The sequence below is a fragment of the Globicephala melas genome, chromosome 15 (genome assembly GCF_963455315.2).
Source record: "Globicephala melas chromosome 15, mGloMel1.2, whole genome shotgun sequence".
Classification (NCBI taxonomy): domain Eukaryota; kingdom Metazoa; phylum Chordata; class Mammalia; order Artiodactyla; family Delphinidae; genus Globicephala; species Globicephala melas.
This window is the reverse complement of record NC_083328.1, coordinates 7,605,097-7,621,848: the sequence shown is the minus strand read 5'-3', so window position 1 is coordinate 7,621,848 and position 16,752 is coordinate 7,605,097. Positions and strand designations below refer to the sequence as shown.

The 16,752-nt window shown below is 59.5% G+C and overlaps 1 protein-coding gene across 3 annotated transcripts; it reads left to right on the top strand.

Moving 5' to 3' along the window:
- The first annotated feature begins 3,538 nt into the window (after nucleotides 1-3,538).
- On the top strand, nucleotides 3,539-12,415 carry MYL10 (myosin light chain 10). 3 transcript variants are annotated; one of them, XM_030872134.2, is made up of 7 exons: nucleotides 3,539-3,591; nucleotides 4,082-4,174; nucleotides 4,712-4,787; nucleotides 5,704-5,808; nucleotides 9,422-9,500; nucleotides 11,883-11,931; nucleotides 12,209-12,415. In XM_030872134.2, the coding sequence occupies exons 2-7, from the start codon at nucleotides 4,139-4,141 to the stop codon at nucleotides 12,305-12,307; spliced, it is 444 nt and encodes a 147-aa protein (XP_030727994.2). In that variant the 5' UTR covers nucleotides 3,539-3,591; nucleotides 4,082-4,138; the 3' UTR covers nucleotides 12,308-12,415. The 3 variants fall into 3 exon arrangements, with proteins under 3 accessions (XP_030727994.2, XP_060140926.1, XP_060140927.1); XM_060284943.1 differs by lacking the exon at nucleotides 3,539-3,591 and adding an exon at nucleotides 3,823-3,863; XM_060284944.1 differs by lacking the exon at nucleotides 3,539-3,591 and adding an exon at nucleotides 3,831-3,954.
- The last annotated feature ends 4,337 nt before the right edge of the window (nucleotides 12,416-16,752 follow it).

The following is a 16,752-nucleotide window of genomic DNA, read 5'->3' as shown; positions in this document are numbered from 1 at the left end:
GCTCAGGGCGGCAGATTCCATCACAGTTCTCGGGGAGGTCAGAGGGGCTGGTAAGAGTCAGCTGGTCCAGGATGGCTCGGGGAGGGGAGCATCGCAATGGGCACAACCTTCTGGAACCACTAGAAAGGAGCCCTCATCCTGGCACCACTACTTATCAGCCTGGGTGAGTCACTTAACCCGTGTGTGCCCCAGTCTCCTGACCTGGAAAATGGGGTAAAGGAGTCAATGTGAAGACACAAGTTTTAGGATATAGCCTGACTTGCTGCGTTTCATTAACGTTAGCTACTCTTACTGTTTTCATCGTCATCACATTCCCTCCCCCAAGACAGGGGATCAGCCGTACCGGGGCCTGGAGGCCTAAGGCCAGCTCCGGGGACAGTTAAGCCGTCCTGTGCCTGGGGCCGGGTGGGACCACAGCCTGAGCCCAGCACTGCCGGCCCTGGCAGCCCATCAGGCGTGGTGGTCCCAGGTGGGGGCCGACTTGGCTGGATAGACTGGGCAGCCGGGCTGCTTTGGGGCCCCTGCCATGGGCAGGTGCAGGCTCGGCTTGTCACATGAACTAGAGACTTCTTGGGCCGGCCCAGGCCTGGTGGGGACGGGCTACGTCCCACTATGTGTGTGGCCAGAGCGGATGGGCATGTGATTTCTCAGTTCTCCTTCATCAGAGTCACTTCCATTTTTCTTGTCTCTTTGCTCTCTCAACTCCCTGGACTATTTTCAAGGCCCTGGGGGGGCCCAGGCTGGGGTGGGTAATGGTGGCAGTAGTCCTATTGGTTGAGGGGTCCCTGCAGGCCAGGCTGATGCAGAAACGCTCTCCATGGGCTGACCAAGAAGCGTCACGAGCTCCCCGCTTTTCACATGAGAGGCCCGAGCCTTCTGCAGGATGGTGTCCCACCGAGAGTCACACAGCTCGAGGGCTCGGGCCACGGTGCCGCCCTGAGTCTCCCCAGTTGGCGTGGGTGGCCCTGCCTTGGGAGCTCTCCTGAACTTGCGTGGCCCAAGGCCAAGTCTCCCTAGCTGGCCCCAGGCCTCAGCTTCTCGTGTGCCCTCAGCCAGGAGCCCCTTCCTGGGCCTCGGTCCCTTGGCCGCAGAGATCCTGTTGGCCCTGCACTGGTGGAGATCGTTGTGGTTTGGACAGTCTCTGGATTCCACAACTCCACCCACTCTCAATGGCCCCTGACAGGTGTCTGGCAGGGAGGCCCCCTTTCTGTCCTTTGTCACCTTCCAAACTGTCGTCCGGACATGGAGCACTATTTAAAGAGCTGTCGCTGCGCTCTCGCAGCCCTGCTGCAGCGCGAGGGAGCCATCCAGACCATGGTAGGCTGGTGCTGCCCCGCCTCCTGACCTTGACCTCATCCTGTGACCTTGACTGCATTTGTGATTCTGACCTTGACCTCATTGCCTGAACTCACCCTGACCTTGAACTTGACCTGATGTTGTGCCTGTCCTGACCTTTTCTTCACCCTTGATGTCATCCTTGCACCCGGCCAGTCCATCCTTGTGGGTACTGATTTGGGTCTCTGCCTTCCTGGACTCGGTGGGGGCTGCTGAGGTGAAAGCTGGGGCGGGGGGCGAGGAAGAGGAGGGTGGAGGGGGACAGGATGGGCCAGGCTTGGAGGTTTCAGGGAAAAGTGGGGCTCTGATATCACTGAGAGAATATGTTTCCTATGGGGGTCGGGGTCACTATTCCAGGACAGCCTGGGTCCTACGGAGCCTGGCATGGGGGCTGCTGGCCTTGCTATGGGGTCCTTCAGGCCATGTGGGGCCTGCCCTGCCACCTTCCCCTTGCCCCTGTGCTCCAGCCCCTTGGGTCTCCCTGTAGGCTCTCAGTGGTGCCGTTCTTTCATGCCCCTGTCTCACTCACCCTCATCGGTCCCTCCTGGCCTGAGAACTCTGTCAAGCCTCAGCTCAGAAGCCACCTCCTCCAGGAGGTCCGCCCTGAGTACCCCAGCGGTACAGAGGCTCCTCTGTGTTCTCAGCATCTTCCCCCCCACCCATCACCCTCTAGTGATTGTCTGTCTCCCAGCTGGACTGTGAGCTCCTTGGGGACAAGGACCAGGCCTGATTCAGCTCTAGGTCCCTGGGATTGGGCACAGGGCCTGGCTGGAGGTCAGCAGGTACCTAATACATGTCCGGATGCTTTGAGGGAGACGTCATCTCGGTTTTATAAATGAGGCTCAGGGCAGAAAACTGATTTTCCTAACATCACAGAGGCTGTGAGTAGCAAAGGCAGGATTAGAACTCAGGTCTGGGTGACCCCTTCTGCCCTGAGATGTTCCCTTCAGCGGATTTTTAGAGGCACATTATAAAAGGGAATTTCCAAGACAGCTGGGCTGGAAAGGGTCCTGGCTGGGAGATCAGAAGCCCGGTCAGGGCCCTGGGCCTCAGGTTTGCCTGTGCAGTAGGAGAAAACAGCCCCTTCCTTCCTTGCAAGGTTCTAGAACAGGGTCTGCCACACAGTAGGGTGACGTTTCCCCCAGATGGACTTGAAAGCCTGGGGCGAGACAGGGATGGGGGATGCCGTGGCCAAGGGCAGGTCTGAGGAGAGAAAGGGCAGCATATCCCACAGACGGAAGTGACTGCTTTTTATTAAGGAAATGTATATGTAATTATGTGAGATGAATTCCACAGGGAGGTTCTTTTCTTTATGACGTCTGAAGGGATTTATAAATATTACAGGGGTTTTACAGAATCATAACGTCCTGGCCGCCCTGCCAGCCCCCTTTCAAAGGATTAGTGAAGACAAAGGACCCAGTAAAAGCTAATTATAAGTCATCCGGGCACTGGGGCTCCTGAAGTGAGCCCAGGAACCCGGAGGAGTTGGGGGCAAGTGCGGGGATGGGGACATTGGGCGAGCGGACAGGAGTGAGCCGGGGGAGGGGAGACCACAGAGGCGCTGGGGGCGGGCGCGGGGGCTCCAGGGAAGCCCGGGCCCTGGGGTGGGGTGGACGGGGCTGGGCACAGAGGGTGAAAGGGGCTGAGATGGAGGCCCGAGCTGGGTGTGGGACGCCCACATCTGTGGAGGGTCCCCTTCCACCTCCTCCTCTGTGAAGTCCCGCCTGTCCTGTCCCCCCCATCACAAGCCAAGTCTGGGGCTCCTTGCACATGGGGACCTCAGTGACGGCTGCTGAGAGAACGGTCCCTTGGAGGGGTTTGGGAACAGAGAGCTTTCAGCAAATGCCCAGTAGTGGACGACTCTCAGGCACCATGATATCTGGAAAGAAACACACAGAGGCAGGAAGTCTGGCCAGAGACACTCCACGTGGTCGGTCACCTGCTCTGCCTGCTGCCCTGAGATATGCCCTGAGCTCTGGGCCGCTACTTCCAAACCAGTCCAGATCGGAGCCAGGCCCTGGGCGGGGGAGGGGAGCCCAGCGGTGAGACAGACACAGGGAGATATGGCCGGACAGTGTGCTACGTGCTACGGGGTGTGGAAGCCCAAGACTGGTGGGGAGGGACAGAGGGGGTGGGGGAGCTCTAAGTTGGCCTTGGGAGGGGTTAGTCAGGGAAGGCTTCTCAGAGGAGGAGGCGGGGGAATTAAGCCTGAAGGATGAGGATTCACCCCGATGGAAGGCAGGGAAGGTGTCCCAGGTAGTGGGAATGGCAGGAGCAAATGTTGGGAGAGAAGGAAGCTCAAAGCAAGTGGGGGGGACCCAGGTTGCCGGGGGAGGATGCTCTGGGAGAGGGAGCAGACGTCGCAGGGCTAAGGGATCTGGGTGTTACCCTGAACACCGGGGAGGGGGGCAGGAGAGGAGGGGCCCCCACACGGTGGCTGGTGCCAGAAAAGACCCCCCTGTCTGCTCCGCATCCTGGGCACTGACCTCCTGCGTTCTGGAGTCAGGGGCCTGTCGGGGAAGCCGCAGGTAGCCCCGCGGGGTAGCCGCTCTGTTGGCTTCTCGCCGGGAAGAAGCGGGGAAACGCCCTGCTTCTCTGCCAGCCTTCCTGAGGAGCCTGGTCTGTCTGCTGGGGTCCGTGGGGGTGGGCAGTGTCCTTCAGGAGATGAGCCCTGAGGGTTGAGTGGGGCGAATGGGGGACCTTCCCGGGAAGGGGCTTCTGTAAGGCGTCCCCTGGACCCTCACAGGCACCCAGGAGAGCCCGGAAAAGAGCAGAAGGCGGAGCCAGCTCCAACGTCTTCTCCATGTTCGATCAGTCGCAGCTCCAGGAGTTTAAAGAGGTTGGTCAGCCGCCCCCAGGGCCGGGGGAGGGTTACAGGAATGCACGGAAAGCCCTTAGGGAGCCGGCAGGGCGTGGGCTCAGCCCTCAGTCGCTGGGGGGTGATGACATCACTATCCTTAGAGGCTGCCGTGCTATAGCTTAGCCTCTGGAGAGGTGACGAGCTGTCCTTGGGCAGCCTCTACCCTGCCTCTCCCCGAGCCTTTGCTTGCTGTGTGACCTAGGGCAAGCCCTTCCTCTCTCCGAGCCTCAGTTTCACTCTCCGTAAAATGGGGCTGCTGGGAGCATGACATGAGGGACGGGCACGAAGCCCCAGCACGTGCTGGCACACAGCAGGAGCCCAGGGCAGGTTGACCATCACTCTCATGCCGGCGTCATGCTGAGCTGGGTGACCGGGTGGCCAGAGGGCCTGTATTGAGGTTGCCCAGGCAACAGTGGTCGGGAGGACAGCCCCTTGCAGGGAGGGGGGATCTCTCTGGGGAGGGCGCCTGGGCTTGGGCAGGCGGGGGTGGCTGCTCAGTGCCCGTGTCTCTGCCAGGCTTTCACCATCATGGACCAGAACCGGGATGGCTTCATCGACAAGGAGGACCTGAGGGACACCTTTGCTGCCCTGGGTGGGTGCCCAGCAGCCGGAGGCTTGGGGATGGGGGGCAATCCGAGCCCTGGCCATCCAGAAAGGGTCGGCAGCTGGGGGCAGGCCAGGCGGTTGGCGCAGGGGTGTGAGGGGCTGGTGTTCTCTGGGGGTGCCGAGGAGGGGCGGCCACTGCCTGGCGGGTCAGGGGAGATCCCGGGTGTTAGAGGAGGACTGGCCAGGGGAGGGAGGGGGGCAGCAGAGCAGGGGGAGACACAGGTGGTGGGGAAGAGGGGCAGTAGTGGCCCGTGCAAAGGCTGGGAGGGGGAGGGGAGGGGGAGGGGTCAGCAGAGCAGGGGGAGACGTAGTGGGTGGGGACGAGGCTGGAGATATCCAGGGGTGGGACTCGGGTTACTGGACGGTCTTCAGCTGCCAGCGAGGCTTTTGCCTTCTCTGAGGGCCCAGGGATGGGCCTGAAGCCTGGATGGGGGCACTGGGGCTGGGGGACAGGGGCGTAACCAACTCACTTCCGGACTGAGCCTTAAGCCCCCAGAGATCTGCTTGTCCCCTGGGACCGTGAGGAACCCGGGTCCCCGTCCCCTCCTGGGGCACCTGAGCCCTGAGGCCCAGGCCTTCCACCCCTGTGTTCCTCAGCTTCAGCTTCTTTGGGTCTCAGTTTCCTCATCTGTAACATGGGGATACCCACGAATTTGCTCTCCTTTCCAGGGAGGCTGAGGTGGTGGCAGGCGGGTGGTGAGGCTGGGGGCAGCCCCGTGCTGACCACGGCTGGATGTGTCCCCATCCCGAGGTCCCCCAGCAGGGGGGCAGGGCCTTAGGGCTGAGTGGGGGGCGGGTGAGACGGTAGGGCTGGGGGATCCTGCAGGATGCTCTGCTCTCTGGGGCTGCCTGCAGGCAGGGTCCCCTCTGACCCTCCTTGTACTCCTGGGTGCCTCCCCTAGGCCGCATCAACGTAAAGAACGAGGAGCTGGAGGCCATGGTGAAGGAGGCCCCCGGGCCCATCAACTTCACCGTCTTCCTGACCATGTTTGGGGAGAAGCTGAAGGGTGAGTGAGGCCCCAGGGGGCCCTGGGGAGGGGATGGGCGAGTGGGTGTGGGTAGGCAGGGCCCTGCGTGCTGACGTACCCCGCACCGATGCACGACGCAGCCCCAGACACCAGCCCCCGGGGCACACACACAAGACCCTGCCTCGATTTCCACCTCCATAACACAGAGTGGGGTGAATGTGATGACCCCCAGTTTGCAGGGCTGTGAGGCGCCCAGCGGGACAGTTTGCGAGAAAGTCCTTCACCCACCGTCAGGATGGCGCCCCAGCCCCAGCCCCACCTTCCTAGCCCTGGGCTCATCTTGGCTGTTCTGCCTTACCGCCCGCTGCTGACAGGAGAAGGTGGTATGGGGGAGGGGCGTTCTGGAAGCTTCTGTGGCCAACCCCAGTACAGGATGGGCTTCTCCTCCAGGGAGAGGATCAGGGGCCTCATTCGTGAGTGAGGAGACCCAGGCTCAGACGGGTCACCACACCTGCTCCAGGTGTCCCAGCATCGAAGTGGCAGGGATGGAACTGTAACCCCGACTCTGGCTCTAACCACTGCACTCCCCTGAGATGCAGCATCAGGCCGGGCTGGGGTTCTGTGGTCAGAAGGAAGGGCCAGCCTGGGCTGCAGCTGCCCTTGCGGGGTGGGGCTCATCGTCATCCCTGCCTGATACCCTCCCCTGGCGCTTCGGCTACAACTGGGCTTAAGACCTGGTCTCACACTGACCCCCAGGGTGACCTTGGGCAAGGCTTATCGGCTCTTTGCACCTCAGTTTTTCTGTCTGTAAAATGGGGGCTGTGTTAGTTTCCCGAGGCTGCTGTAACAGATGACCACGAACTTGACGGCTCAAAAAACCAGCAATGGGGCTTCCCTGGTGGCGTAGTGGTTGAGAGTCCGCCTGCCGATGCAGGGGACACGGGTTCGTGCCCCGGTCCGGGAAGATTCCATATGCCGCGGAGCGACTGGGCCCGTGAGCCATGGCCGCTGAGCCTGCACGTCCGGAGCCTGTGCTCCGCAACGGGAGAGGCCACAGCAGTGAGAGGCCCGCGTATCGCAAAAAAAACAAAACAAAACAAAAAAACCCCAGCAATGTATTCTCTCAGTTCTGGAATCCAGAAATCTGAAATCTGGCGGGTCGGGCTCCCTGCGAGGCTCCAGGGGAGAACCCGTTCTTGACCTTTTCTAGCTTCTGGTCTCTGCTTTGGTCCCATCTCTGCCTCTGTGGTCATACTGCCCCCTCCTCTTCTGTCTCCCTCTGCCTCACTTTTGTAAGGACACTTGTTATTGGATTTAGGGCCCACCCGGATAAGCCAGGGTGATCAGTCCATCGTAAGAGCCTTTCCTTACATCTACAGAGGCCCTTTTGCCAAGTGACATTTCCAGGTCCTGGGGATGAGGACCTGGGTATATCTTTGGGGGGCCACCACTAAACCCACGACAGCCTGGTGTTGTCCAGCTGACAGAACAGTGCCCTCAGGCCCCCCTCTGGGAAGCTGTTAAGGGTTATTCCTGGGACCATGGCCACCTCCTTGAAGAGCGTAGAAGTCCAGGGGGCAGGGCAGGGGCACACTCACAGGCAAAGACATGCGTGACTCCAGCCATGGCTTTAAAGCAAGTCCTGGAGCTCGTGTCCGTCTGCAGCTGAGCTAAGAGCTCCGACCCAGGGCTGCAGCTTTTTCTCATTTTCGCAGGGGCTCCGGGGCTGGAGCTCCAGCTGAGCCTGTCATGCGAACGTGGCTGAGCCTGGGGTGGGGACAGGAGCCGGGGGGCTGGGCAGGCACCACCTCGTCCCTCTAACTGGGACAAGGACACTGTCATGAGGTTCCCAACAGCAGTGAGGGGAAGCAGTCTCTCTGCAGCCCATTTGATGAGGTTTGCAGTCTGCAGAGCAGAGGAGAGAAGGGAGAAGCGGGTGTGGTGAATGTCCAGCCATGGGGCCTGAACCCAGGGCAGCTGGTCCACACACAGCCAGTCCTGAGGAAAGCAGGCTGGAGCCAGGCTGCCCCGGCACAGAGGTCTCTCCGGAGACCCTGGGAGGCAGAGACTGCACAGCAGCTCCCCAAGCATAATCCTGTGGCCAACCCTTCTCCTCCTGCAAGGCCAGGCTGTGACGGGCCCTGGATGGAGCCTCTGGCCTGGGCACACTGGCTCCCTGCCACCCTACCTAGAGGAAGCCCACGGCTCTGCCTCTAGGAGCTCCCAGGCTGGCAAGGTCAGTACTGAGCCCGGCCCAGTCACTCAGGGCCAGTCTCAGAAATGTGGAGTCACTCAGATATCATCCTGTCCTGGATTATCCTGATGTGGAGACACAGCTGGCCCTGACCCAGCCTGATGGGGGAGACACAGATGACGCTGACCCAGTCTGATGGGGGAGACACAGATGACGCTGACCCAGTCTGATGTGGGGACACAGATGACCCTGACCCAGCCTGATGTGGGGGACACAGCTGGCCCTGACCCAGTCTGAGTAACAGGAGCACAGCATGGCAGAACAAGAAGGGGGCTCTGGAGGTTCAAGGAGTTGGCTTCAAACCCTTCCTCCCCTTATATCTGGAGACCTCAGGCAAGTAACAGAGCCTCTCTGAGCCTGAGTTTCCTCTTTGACAAACTGGCGCATCAGGACCTACCACAAGGGGTGTGCTGGAGTCCCATGGGGCACAGTGCCGAAGCTGCAGGATGGACTTGGCACAGAGCGCTCAGATGTGTCTGTGGCCATAATAATGTTGGTCAAGACCTTGCCCATTAATGACCCTTTATCTTAACTGATCCTGGGAGGCGGGCAGCAAACCCCGCCCTTGTCTCCATTTCACCAATGACACAGCTGAGCCTTAAGAAGGAAGGGGACATCCCGTGGTTCCATAGTGAGAAGGGAGGTCAGTGTGACGGGGAGAAGAGCACCAGGTAAGGGTCACCAGGCCACCTGCTGTCGTTCACACAGTCCCTGAGACCTTGAGTGAGACCCTTCCTCTCTCTGGGCTTCAGTTTCCCCATCTGTACCACCAGAAGGCTGGGTATTTAATCCCATTGTGTTAGTAGAACCATTTCTTCTAATGACATCTTTCCCTAAAGCCCACACCATAAAAGTGATAAAACCAGAACTGCTCCGGATGCGCTCTGCCTCTCCTGTCCCCCCACCCTCACTCCCACAAACCTGTGGACCCACCTGCCCCGCCTCTGGCCTGGACAACCTCTCAGACTCCTCCAATGCCGCTGCCAGTGCCCCCACCTCCAGCCCCCAAGTAAAAGCTGTTCTCCTCCATCCATCGTCGAATCACATAGCATCAGTTGTGAGAACTTGGACGAGTCACTTAACCTCTCTGAGCCCCAGTTTCTTCATCTGTAAAATGGGACCAATGGGCAGGAGGGTTAAGCCCATAGTAAAAGCCTGGTAGGCCTTTCCAGGTGCATCTGTGCAGGCTGATTGTTGCTATATGCAGAGCCCTTGGCTATTATACTGTTCCTTGTTTCTCTGAAACATCCCTTCTCTGGCCTCACTGTGGACTAGAAGCTGGGGAGGAAGCTCCCTGAGCCCTTGGCCTCTGTAGGGGCCATGGGACCTGCCCCAGCCCCAGCCGCTGCCTGGCCTCTTCATCCTGATGCTCCCCCTGCCTGTGTGCGCTGCTTCTAGGTACGGACCCGGAGGAGACCATTCTCCACGCCTTCAATGTGTTCGACACTGAAGGGAAAGGTTTCGTCAAGGCTGATTTGTAAGTCTCCTCGGCCTTCTGTTTTGGTTTTTCTCTCCCCAAAGCCTCAGGTGATAGATGGACTGAGGTCGGGTCAGGGTGGGTCGCAGCCCAGTCTCCTGTCCTGCCTGGAACTCAGGCATCTCAGGCAGCTTCCAGCCAGGAGCCAGGAGGCCGCTGCCCTGCCCAGTTCAGCCATTACTAGATGTCCCTTCCCCTCTCTGGGCCTCAGTGTCCCCATCTGTGTGGATGTGTATGGGGAACATGGGGTCCCCAGGCGAGGGCTTCCCAGTAGCGAGGGAGGAACGGGTGGGGGTAGAGGTGGGCCCTGAAGGATGACTAAGGCTCCCCCTGGCTGGAGCACACAGAGGAAGGCAGGGCCTGTGTGGGCCCTGGACCTTGGGTCTGCCCTGGGGGCATGTGAGAGCCTAAGCAGCAGTTAGGCAGGGGCAACATGGAGGCCAGCCTGGAGGAGGAGAAGAGAGGGTTGCAGCGGCCACAAGGGTCTTGGCCATCGGGATGGAGGCGAGTGGATGGGTGAGTGAAATACAAGAGGCCAGCACCAATGGGATCCAGGGTGTTGGGAAGAGGACCAGGTAAGGGTCACCAGGCCACCTGCTGTCGTTCACACAGTCCCTGAGACCTTGGGTGAGACTCTTCCTCTCTCTGGGCTTCAGTTTCCCCATCTGTACCACCAGGGTACAGGGGGGTATTTAGTAGATGTTAGCCAGGGCCCAAGTGGATGTGGGGATGGAGGCGTAGCCATGGGAAGGCACCAGCTCAGCTGGGGCCGCAGAGAGAGTGCGGTGGCCGTGGGCAGCTGTCCGGCCTCCACTGGGCTGGCATCACTGAAGGAGGGAGCGCTAATGCCTGCTGTGTCTGGGAGCCTCAGCCCAGGGAGAGCACAGGGCAGACAGCCAAGACTTGCGGGCCGGGGCGGGACGGGCAGAGGCAGCCGGTCCAGGGGCTGAGACACTGAGTGTTCTGAGCCAACCCCTGAGCTGTCCCTTCAGGGCCTCCAAGGCCTCCCTGGGCCTGTGGGTGACCCTGGGCAGGCAAGATTTCTTCCTTAGTCACAGGCTTCGCGACCAATTACTGTGATGCTTGAGGCCTCGGCTGGAGGCTAATTTTGCTTTCTATTCAACGTTAGCATAGCACGTGATGGAGGTGGGGTGGGAGAGGGCAGGGGGGCAGGGAGGAAGTGGCGAGGGTCTATCTTGTCTCTCAGACATTCTTACAGCCCCTCACCCCCCAGAGTTTTGAGTCACATTCTCCTCAGGGGTCGGGGAGGGGTTCCTGAGGTTCCCGAGGGTTTCTTCAGGCCGCAGCCCTCTCCTTCAGCCCTCCCTCAGAGTCCGGGTTCCCACCCCCATCTTGGAGACCTAGGGGGGCACTGGGGGAACCCCTGGGGTGACCCGAACCCACCCCTCTACTGCCACCTACCTTCCCTCCCACTAGAGCAAAGTCAGGGCTGGGAGGAACCCTTTGGAGACCCAGTTTGGGAACCGCGGGCGCCATCCCCAGGCTATGGGATCTGAGAGACACGGCTGCCTGCCAGGCCGGCCACAGAGGAGGCTCTGGTTGAAAGAGAGTCTGTGAAAAATCCCCAGCGTGGAGAGTTGGAAACTGTGACTGTCCTGTAGTAACATAAATAATGGAAAATGTGCGTCGGTCTGGAGCAGGGCGGCGGCTGCCGGCGCCACAGGGCACACGGGTGCTCAGGGCCCTGTTCAGCCCTCTGGTCCCACCCCTGCCCTCTGCACCCCCTGAGAGCTCCCGGGGGCACCAGTCCCTCCCCCACAGCCTCAAATGCCCCACCTCTGGCCATCCCTCCAGGCCCCGGGCAGCTCTGGCCGCTGTGGGCAGCTGCTCCTCTGGACCACGCAGGGGGACAGTTTCCCTCTCTGTAAAAGGGGGATAATAGTACTCACTTCCCAGGGCTGCGAGGAGCAAAGGAGGCCTGGGCAGGCGCAGGAGGACGCGGGCCTGGGCAGCCTTCCTGCCCCCTGGCTGAGTGCAAGCACCTCGCACGCTCCGAAACACCTTACAGATGTCCACAAAACTCGTAAGCTGAAGAGGCGGTGCGTCTAGAGCCAGGGCAAAGAGGCTCCCCTCAGTGACCTAGAGGCTGATTATTGGTGCACGATGGGACATCAGAGTGGCCCCCACAGTCATGTCGGGGTCCCAAAGCCATGTCATTGGGTCCCCACCTGATGTGAAGAGGGGAGTCCACGTTACAACGGAGGCTGAGAGCTGAAGTGGCCGCCCGAGGCCACACAGCCATCTGGGGGCTGTAGGGCCAGCCCTGGTTGGGGTCCTCCTGGGCCATCAGCCCCAGGATCTGCGTGTCCACGTCCAGAGTGGCCCTTACCCTGAATGTGACCCTTTCTCTCCCTTGAACAGCATCAAAGAGAAGCTCATGACGCAGGCAGACCGCTTCAGTGAGGACGAGGTGAGCGCCGGCTTTTCAGGTCCTTGCTCAGCACTGACGAGCAGCTTCCTGGGAAGCGCTCTTTCTTTAGTGATCTGCTAAGATGATGCCCCCTTGACTCCTAGGATGGGAACAAGGGTGGTGGGATCCTGACCTGCTGGCCTGGCCTCTGTGGCCTCCACCCTGATGCCTCCCTCTCCAAAGAGGGGAGCGACATTCTGCCTAATGCCCTTGGGTGACCCCCGGCTCTGGCCCCCCCTCGGCCCTGGTTGAGGCTGACTCCCGGCTCTTTCCCCAGATCAAGCAGATGTTTGCTGCCTTCCCGCCAGATGTGTGTGGCAATCTGGACTATAGGAACCTGTGTTACGTCATCACGCATGGCGAAGAGAAGGACTAAAAGGGGACCGCCGACGCCCCCCCCCCACCCCATACACACATTCAGAGGCAGCAAACACGGGGCTGGGGGTGGGGGGGAGGGGCGGCCGTTGAGGAGCCCCTGCAGCCAACGCGTGTGTGTAAGGAAAAGGCTCTCTGGCCTGTGTGTCAGGGGCAAAGTAAGAATAAATAATGTAACAAGGTCTGAGGTTTTGTGATTAATGCTCCGGTTGGGGAGAAAGCTAAACATTCCTATGTTGTTGGTTTTTCCAAAGTTTTTCACTTCCTGGCTTTGCTCAAATGTTCCTGATGAGCTGGTGTTTAGAACTAATTGATCCCCAGCTGGGGCACAGACACTGTCTTCATTTATGAAGCTTTTATTGAGCACCTAGTGCGTGCCAGCCTTGGTGCCAGGCCCAGCGACATGGACATGAGCCAGCCCTGTCCCTGGGCGGAAATATCATGCAGTGAGAGAGACAAGAACTGGGGTGGGGACACAGTGGGGAGGAGGTGGGAGAGGGCCAGGAGAGACCTGGCAGCTAGAAGCCAGACAGAGGCAAAGAAGGTGGTGGGGGGAGGGGGCGGGGGGTGGATTCAAAGGATGTTTATGGAAGAGGCAAAGATTTCTTGAACAGGGCACGCATAGCACCAACCATATGATAAAAGGGCAGAAACTGGACTTCAAATTGAAAACTTCCACTCAGCAAAAGATACCATGAAGGGCGTGAAAAGGCAAGCCCAGGCTGGAGAAGATATTGGCAACAACAGATATTGACAAAGATCTTAAATCCCAAATATACTTTTAAAAAAATCCTACACATCAGGACTTCCCTGGTGGTGCAGTGGTTAAGAATCTGCCTGCCAGTGCAGGGGACATGGGTTCGAGCCCTGGCCCGGGAAGATCCCACATGCCGCGAAGCAACTAAGCCCGTCCGCCTCAACTACTAAGCCTGTACTCTAGAGCCCGCAAGCCACAACTACTGAGCCCCTGTGCCACAAGTACTGAAGCCCGCACGCCTAGAGCCCGTGGTCCGCAACAAGAGAAGCCACCACAATGAGAAGCCTGTGCACCACAACGAAGAGTAGCCCAGGCTCGCCACAACTAGAGAAAGCCTGCATGCAGCAACGAAGCAAAATAAATAATAAATAAATTAAAAAAAAAAAAGGATGTAAGGTCCATGGAAGCAAGGGTTTAAAAAAAAATCCCATACATCAATAAGGGAAAGATAACCAAAACAGAAAACAGAAACAAGGTAGGTGATGAGGTCAATGGCAGAGCTGGGAGTGGACCCAGGCAGCATGGCTCTGAGCCTGTGCCCATAAGCTCTACCCCACACTGCTACATCCTGCACTGGGACATGGGGGCGGGGACTGAATCTGGGGTCACAGTGAGGAGGTCCCTTTCCTTGTCCCTTGCCCTCCTGCACTCCATGTTCCCTCTGGGGGAGGTGGGGAGAGAGGCGTCCCCATCAGCCTGGGGCTCCCAGGCTCAGGACACAAGGGGCGAGATCCGCAGAGCAGGGCTGGGGCAGGCCCGAGGCAGAGGCAGAGGAATATTCCAAAAGATCCCTCCCTCCTCCCAGGCCTCGCTCTCTCTGCTCTCGAAGAGTTTAGCTTTCCTGGAAGTCAAGGACTTGGCTGCCGAGGAACTCGTCAGACCTGTTTGTGTCCCCAGGAACCAGGCCAGAGTCAAGCTTTTGGAGGGAGTGGGAGCCGTGGCTACCTGCTCTCCCTTCCGGCAGCTCCGGGCTGCCCTACTCCGTGACACCAGGCCTGCTGGCCCTGCATCGGCCTGGCTCCACGAGGACACGGGGTGGCCAGTGGGGAAGGCCGGAGGGGCTCCATGCAGCTCAGGAGGGGAGACTGGGAGCCCTTCCTTTGCTCATTCATTCCTCCGCCCTTCAGACAGCTGTCCACTTACACCCACTCTGTTCCAGGGCCCAGACGCACTCAGTAGCGCCTATCACACCCACCTGGGCTCTGGGTGGGGGACCCACAGGGACAGGAGGCACCAGTGGTCTAGGGCAAAGAAGTCGGGAGGGGAGTGGGGGACCAGTCGTGAGGCTATTGGTGTCTCCAAGGCCCTGGCCTCTGCTTCTCTTGGCGTTTTTCACAGCGTTGCTTGCTCGGGACCCCTCCCCCTCCAGCTGGGGCTCATTGGTGGTCTTGGCTGCCCCTGACCTGGGCCTACCACCAGCTTCCTTCAGTCTCCATGACTCTATGTCTAGTTCCCGAGGGACACCTGGGTTGGCACTCCACGACCCCTAGATGGGTTCCTCTGGGTCCTTCTCTGGTCCAGGCAGCTGGGGTGGTCCACAGAGCTGCCCCTTCCAGGGGTGGGGGCTGAGGCTCCTGAAAGCCAGAGAGATATTGACTCCTCCCTCCTGAGTCATCATATCTGGAATCACCTTTTTAAAGGTACAAGAACTACTTGTGGCCTCCCCCACCTGCCCACCTGCCCCTTTACCACCATCTTTATGGTGCTTCCCTGCACAGCCTCATTCAGTTCCTTGAGTGCCCTACATTCCCTCCTGCCATAGGGCCTTTGCATATGCCGCTCCTGTTGCCTAGGATACTCTCTCATTGGATAAGTGCCCAATTACCCCTACTCAGCTTTCTGCTCTCAGCTCCACTTCACATGCCCTGTCCCTGGTGCCTGGAATAGGTCAAATCCCCTTCTGTGTACTTTCATGACACTAAGTACTTTTGCTGGGGAGATGTACATGACGTTGGCCTTCCCCAAAGAGCTGCAAGCCTGGGATCAGGTTGGATTTTGCCCATCACTCTACCCCTAGCAACCCTCACTGGACCTGGCACAAAACAGACTCTTGGGAAACATTTAACCAACTCCAGGCGGCCCAGAAAGTTGATCTTGAGGTGCATGAGGCCTCTGGAGGCGGCTTCCGTGGCCAGCACTGAGGTCTGGGCCTGCAGCCAGGCCAAAGCCATGCCCGAGTCTCCCTGGGACCTGCCTATCTGTCTGGGCCTTAGTCTCCGCATAGGCAGAATGGGACCCTGTGCTTCTCTGGGTCCCAGGGATTTCCAGCTCCTCGGCAGCAGCAAACCCTGAGGCCGTGGCCATCCCCAGAGGTGACCTGTCTCGTAAGCTGGCCGGGCTGGCTCTCCCGGAATGCTTGGTGGCTCCAGCGCGCCCTGGAGGGTGATGGGCAGGAAGCCCAGGCGTGGCCATGGCAGGTCTCCGTGTCCCCAGGGAGTTGCGTGCAGGGATCCTGCCCTGCCCTGGTCCCGCCAGCTCCCCCAGCCAGCTGTGTCTTATTGAGGGTAATTAGCCCAGTGAGACGCCTGGGTCTGGGCCTTTCATTTTCCACTGTGATCCGTTAACTGGGGCCTTCGGACGGTGGCCCCCGTATAAATCACGAGGGGTCACTGTTAGGAGAAATGGCAAATTCCTTCCACCCGTGTGGCTGGCGAAATTGATTCTGAGAGCAGATTCCCTCCTGGCGCTCACTCAAGAATGGCCAAGTCCTTTGAAGGTCTTTCCAGGGTGGACCCCGGGGCTTAGAGCCGGCTGGGCGGGGAATCTCCCCGGGAAGCTCTGCTAACCGCGGGCGGGTGGGGCCCCACCAGGACCTCGTGGCTGCTGGAGGGACCCTGCCTGATGCGGCTCTACCATCACTCTGTCTCCGTGGCGACACTGGGGGTGACTCTGCACCTCTTCACAGCTGGGAGTGGCAGGGGTGGGGGGCTGGGGGGAGCCAATGGCGTCCTCAGCCAGGAACGGGGGCGCTAGACCTCAGAGCAGTAATGAAACATCCCGGTGGAATTTCAGGCCTGGGGGTGGGGAAGGCAAGCGGTGAGGTTCCGAGGGGACGCCCCAGTAGCCATAGAGTCTGTTTGGTAGGAAAACTACTCCATTCCTTCTGTGAGCTGAGCCCTGGGCTGGGCCAAGATTTCAGTCTGGCTGAGGGTTCATCTGGGCCTCCCGGGACCCCCAGGTATCTGTGTCTATTCACCTCTTCCTGTCTGTCTCACGCATCCAGCCCTCAAGTCTCACTTGACAAAGGTGAAGGGAAGCTGAAGGCGGGGAGGCCAGGACCAGGGATGAGGGAGGTTGAGGAGTGTCCTGTGAGTCTGCGCATGCAGGGTGGGGAAAACCTATTTTTTTAAAAATTTATGTATTTATTTATTTTGGGCTGTGTTTGGTCTTCGTTGCCGTGCACGGGCTTTCTCTAGTTGCGGCGAGCAGGGGGCTACTCTTCGTTGCGGTGTGTGGGCTTCTCATTGCGGTGGCTTCTCTTGTTGCCGAGCACGGACTTTAGGTGCGATGGCTTCAGTAGTTGTGGCAGGCGGGCTCAATAGTTGTGGCTCACGGGCTCTAGAGTGCAGGCTTAGTAGTTGTGGCGCAAGGGCTTAGTTGCTTGGCGGCAATGTGGGATCTTTCCGGACCAGGGCTCGAACCCGTGTCCCCTGCATTGGCAGGCGGATTCTTAACCACTGCACCACCAG

What these genes read in the sequence shown, in the direction of transcription:
- MYL10 (XM_030872134.2), top strand. Translation starts at nt 4,139, where the DNA reads ATGTTCGATCAGTCGCAGCTCCAGGAGTTTAAAGAG. An exon ending in GGACACCTTTGCTGCCCTGG is followed by an intron (nt 4,788 to 5,703) that starts GTGGGTGCCCAG and finishes TGCCTCCCCTAG; the next exon opens with GCCGCATCAACGTAAAGAAC. An exon ending in GGTTTCGTCAAGGCTGATTT is followed by an intron (nt 9,501 to 11,882) that starts GTAAGTCTCCTC and finishes TCCCTTGAACAG; the next exon opens with CATCAAAGAGAAGCTCATGA.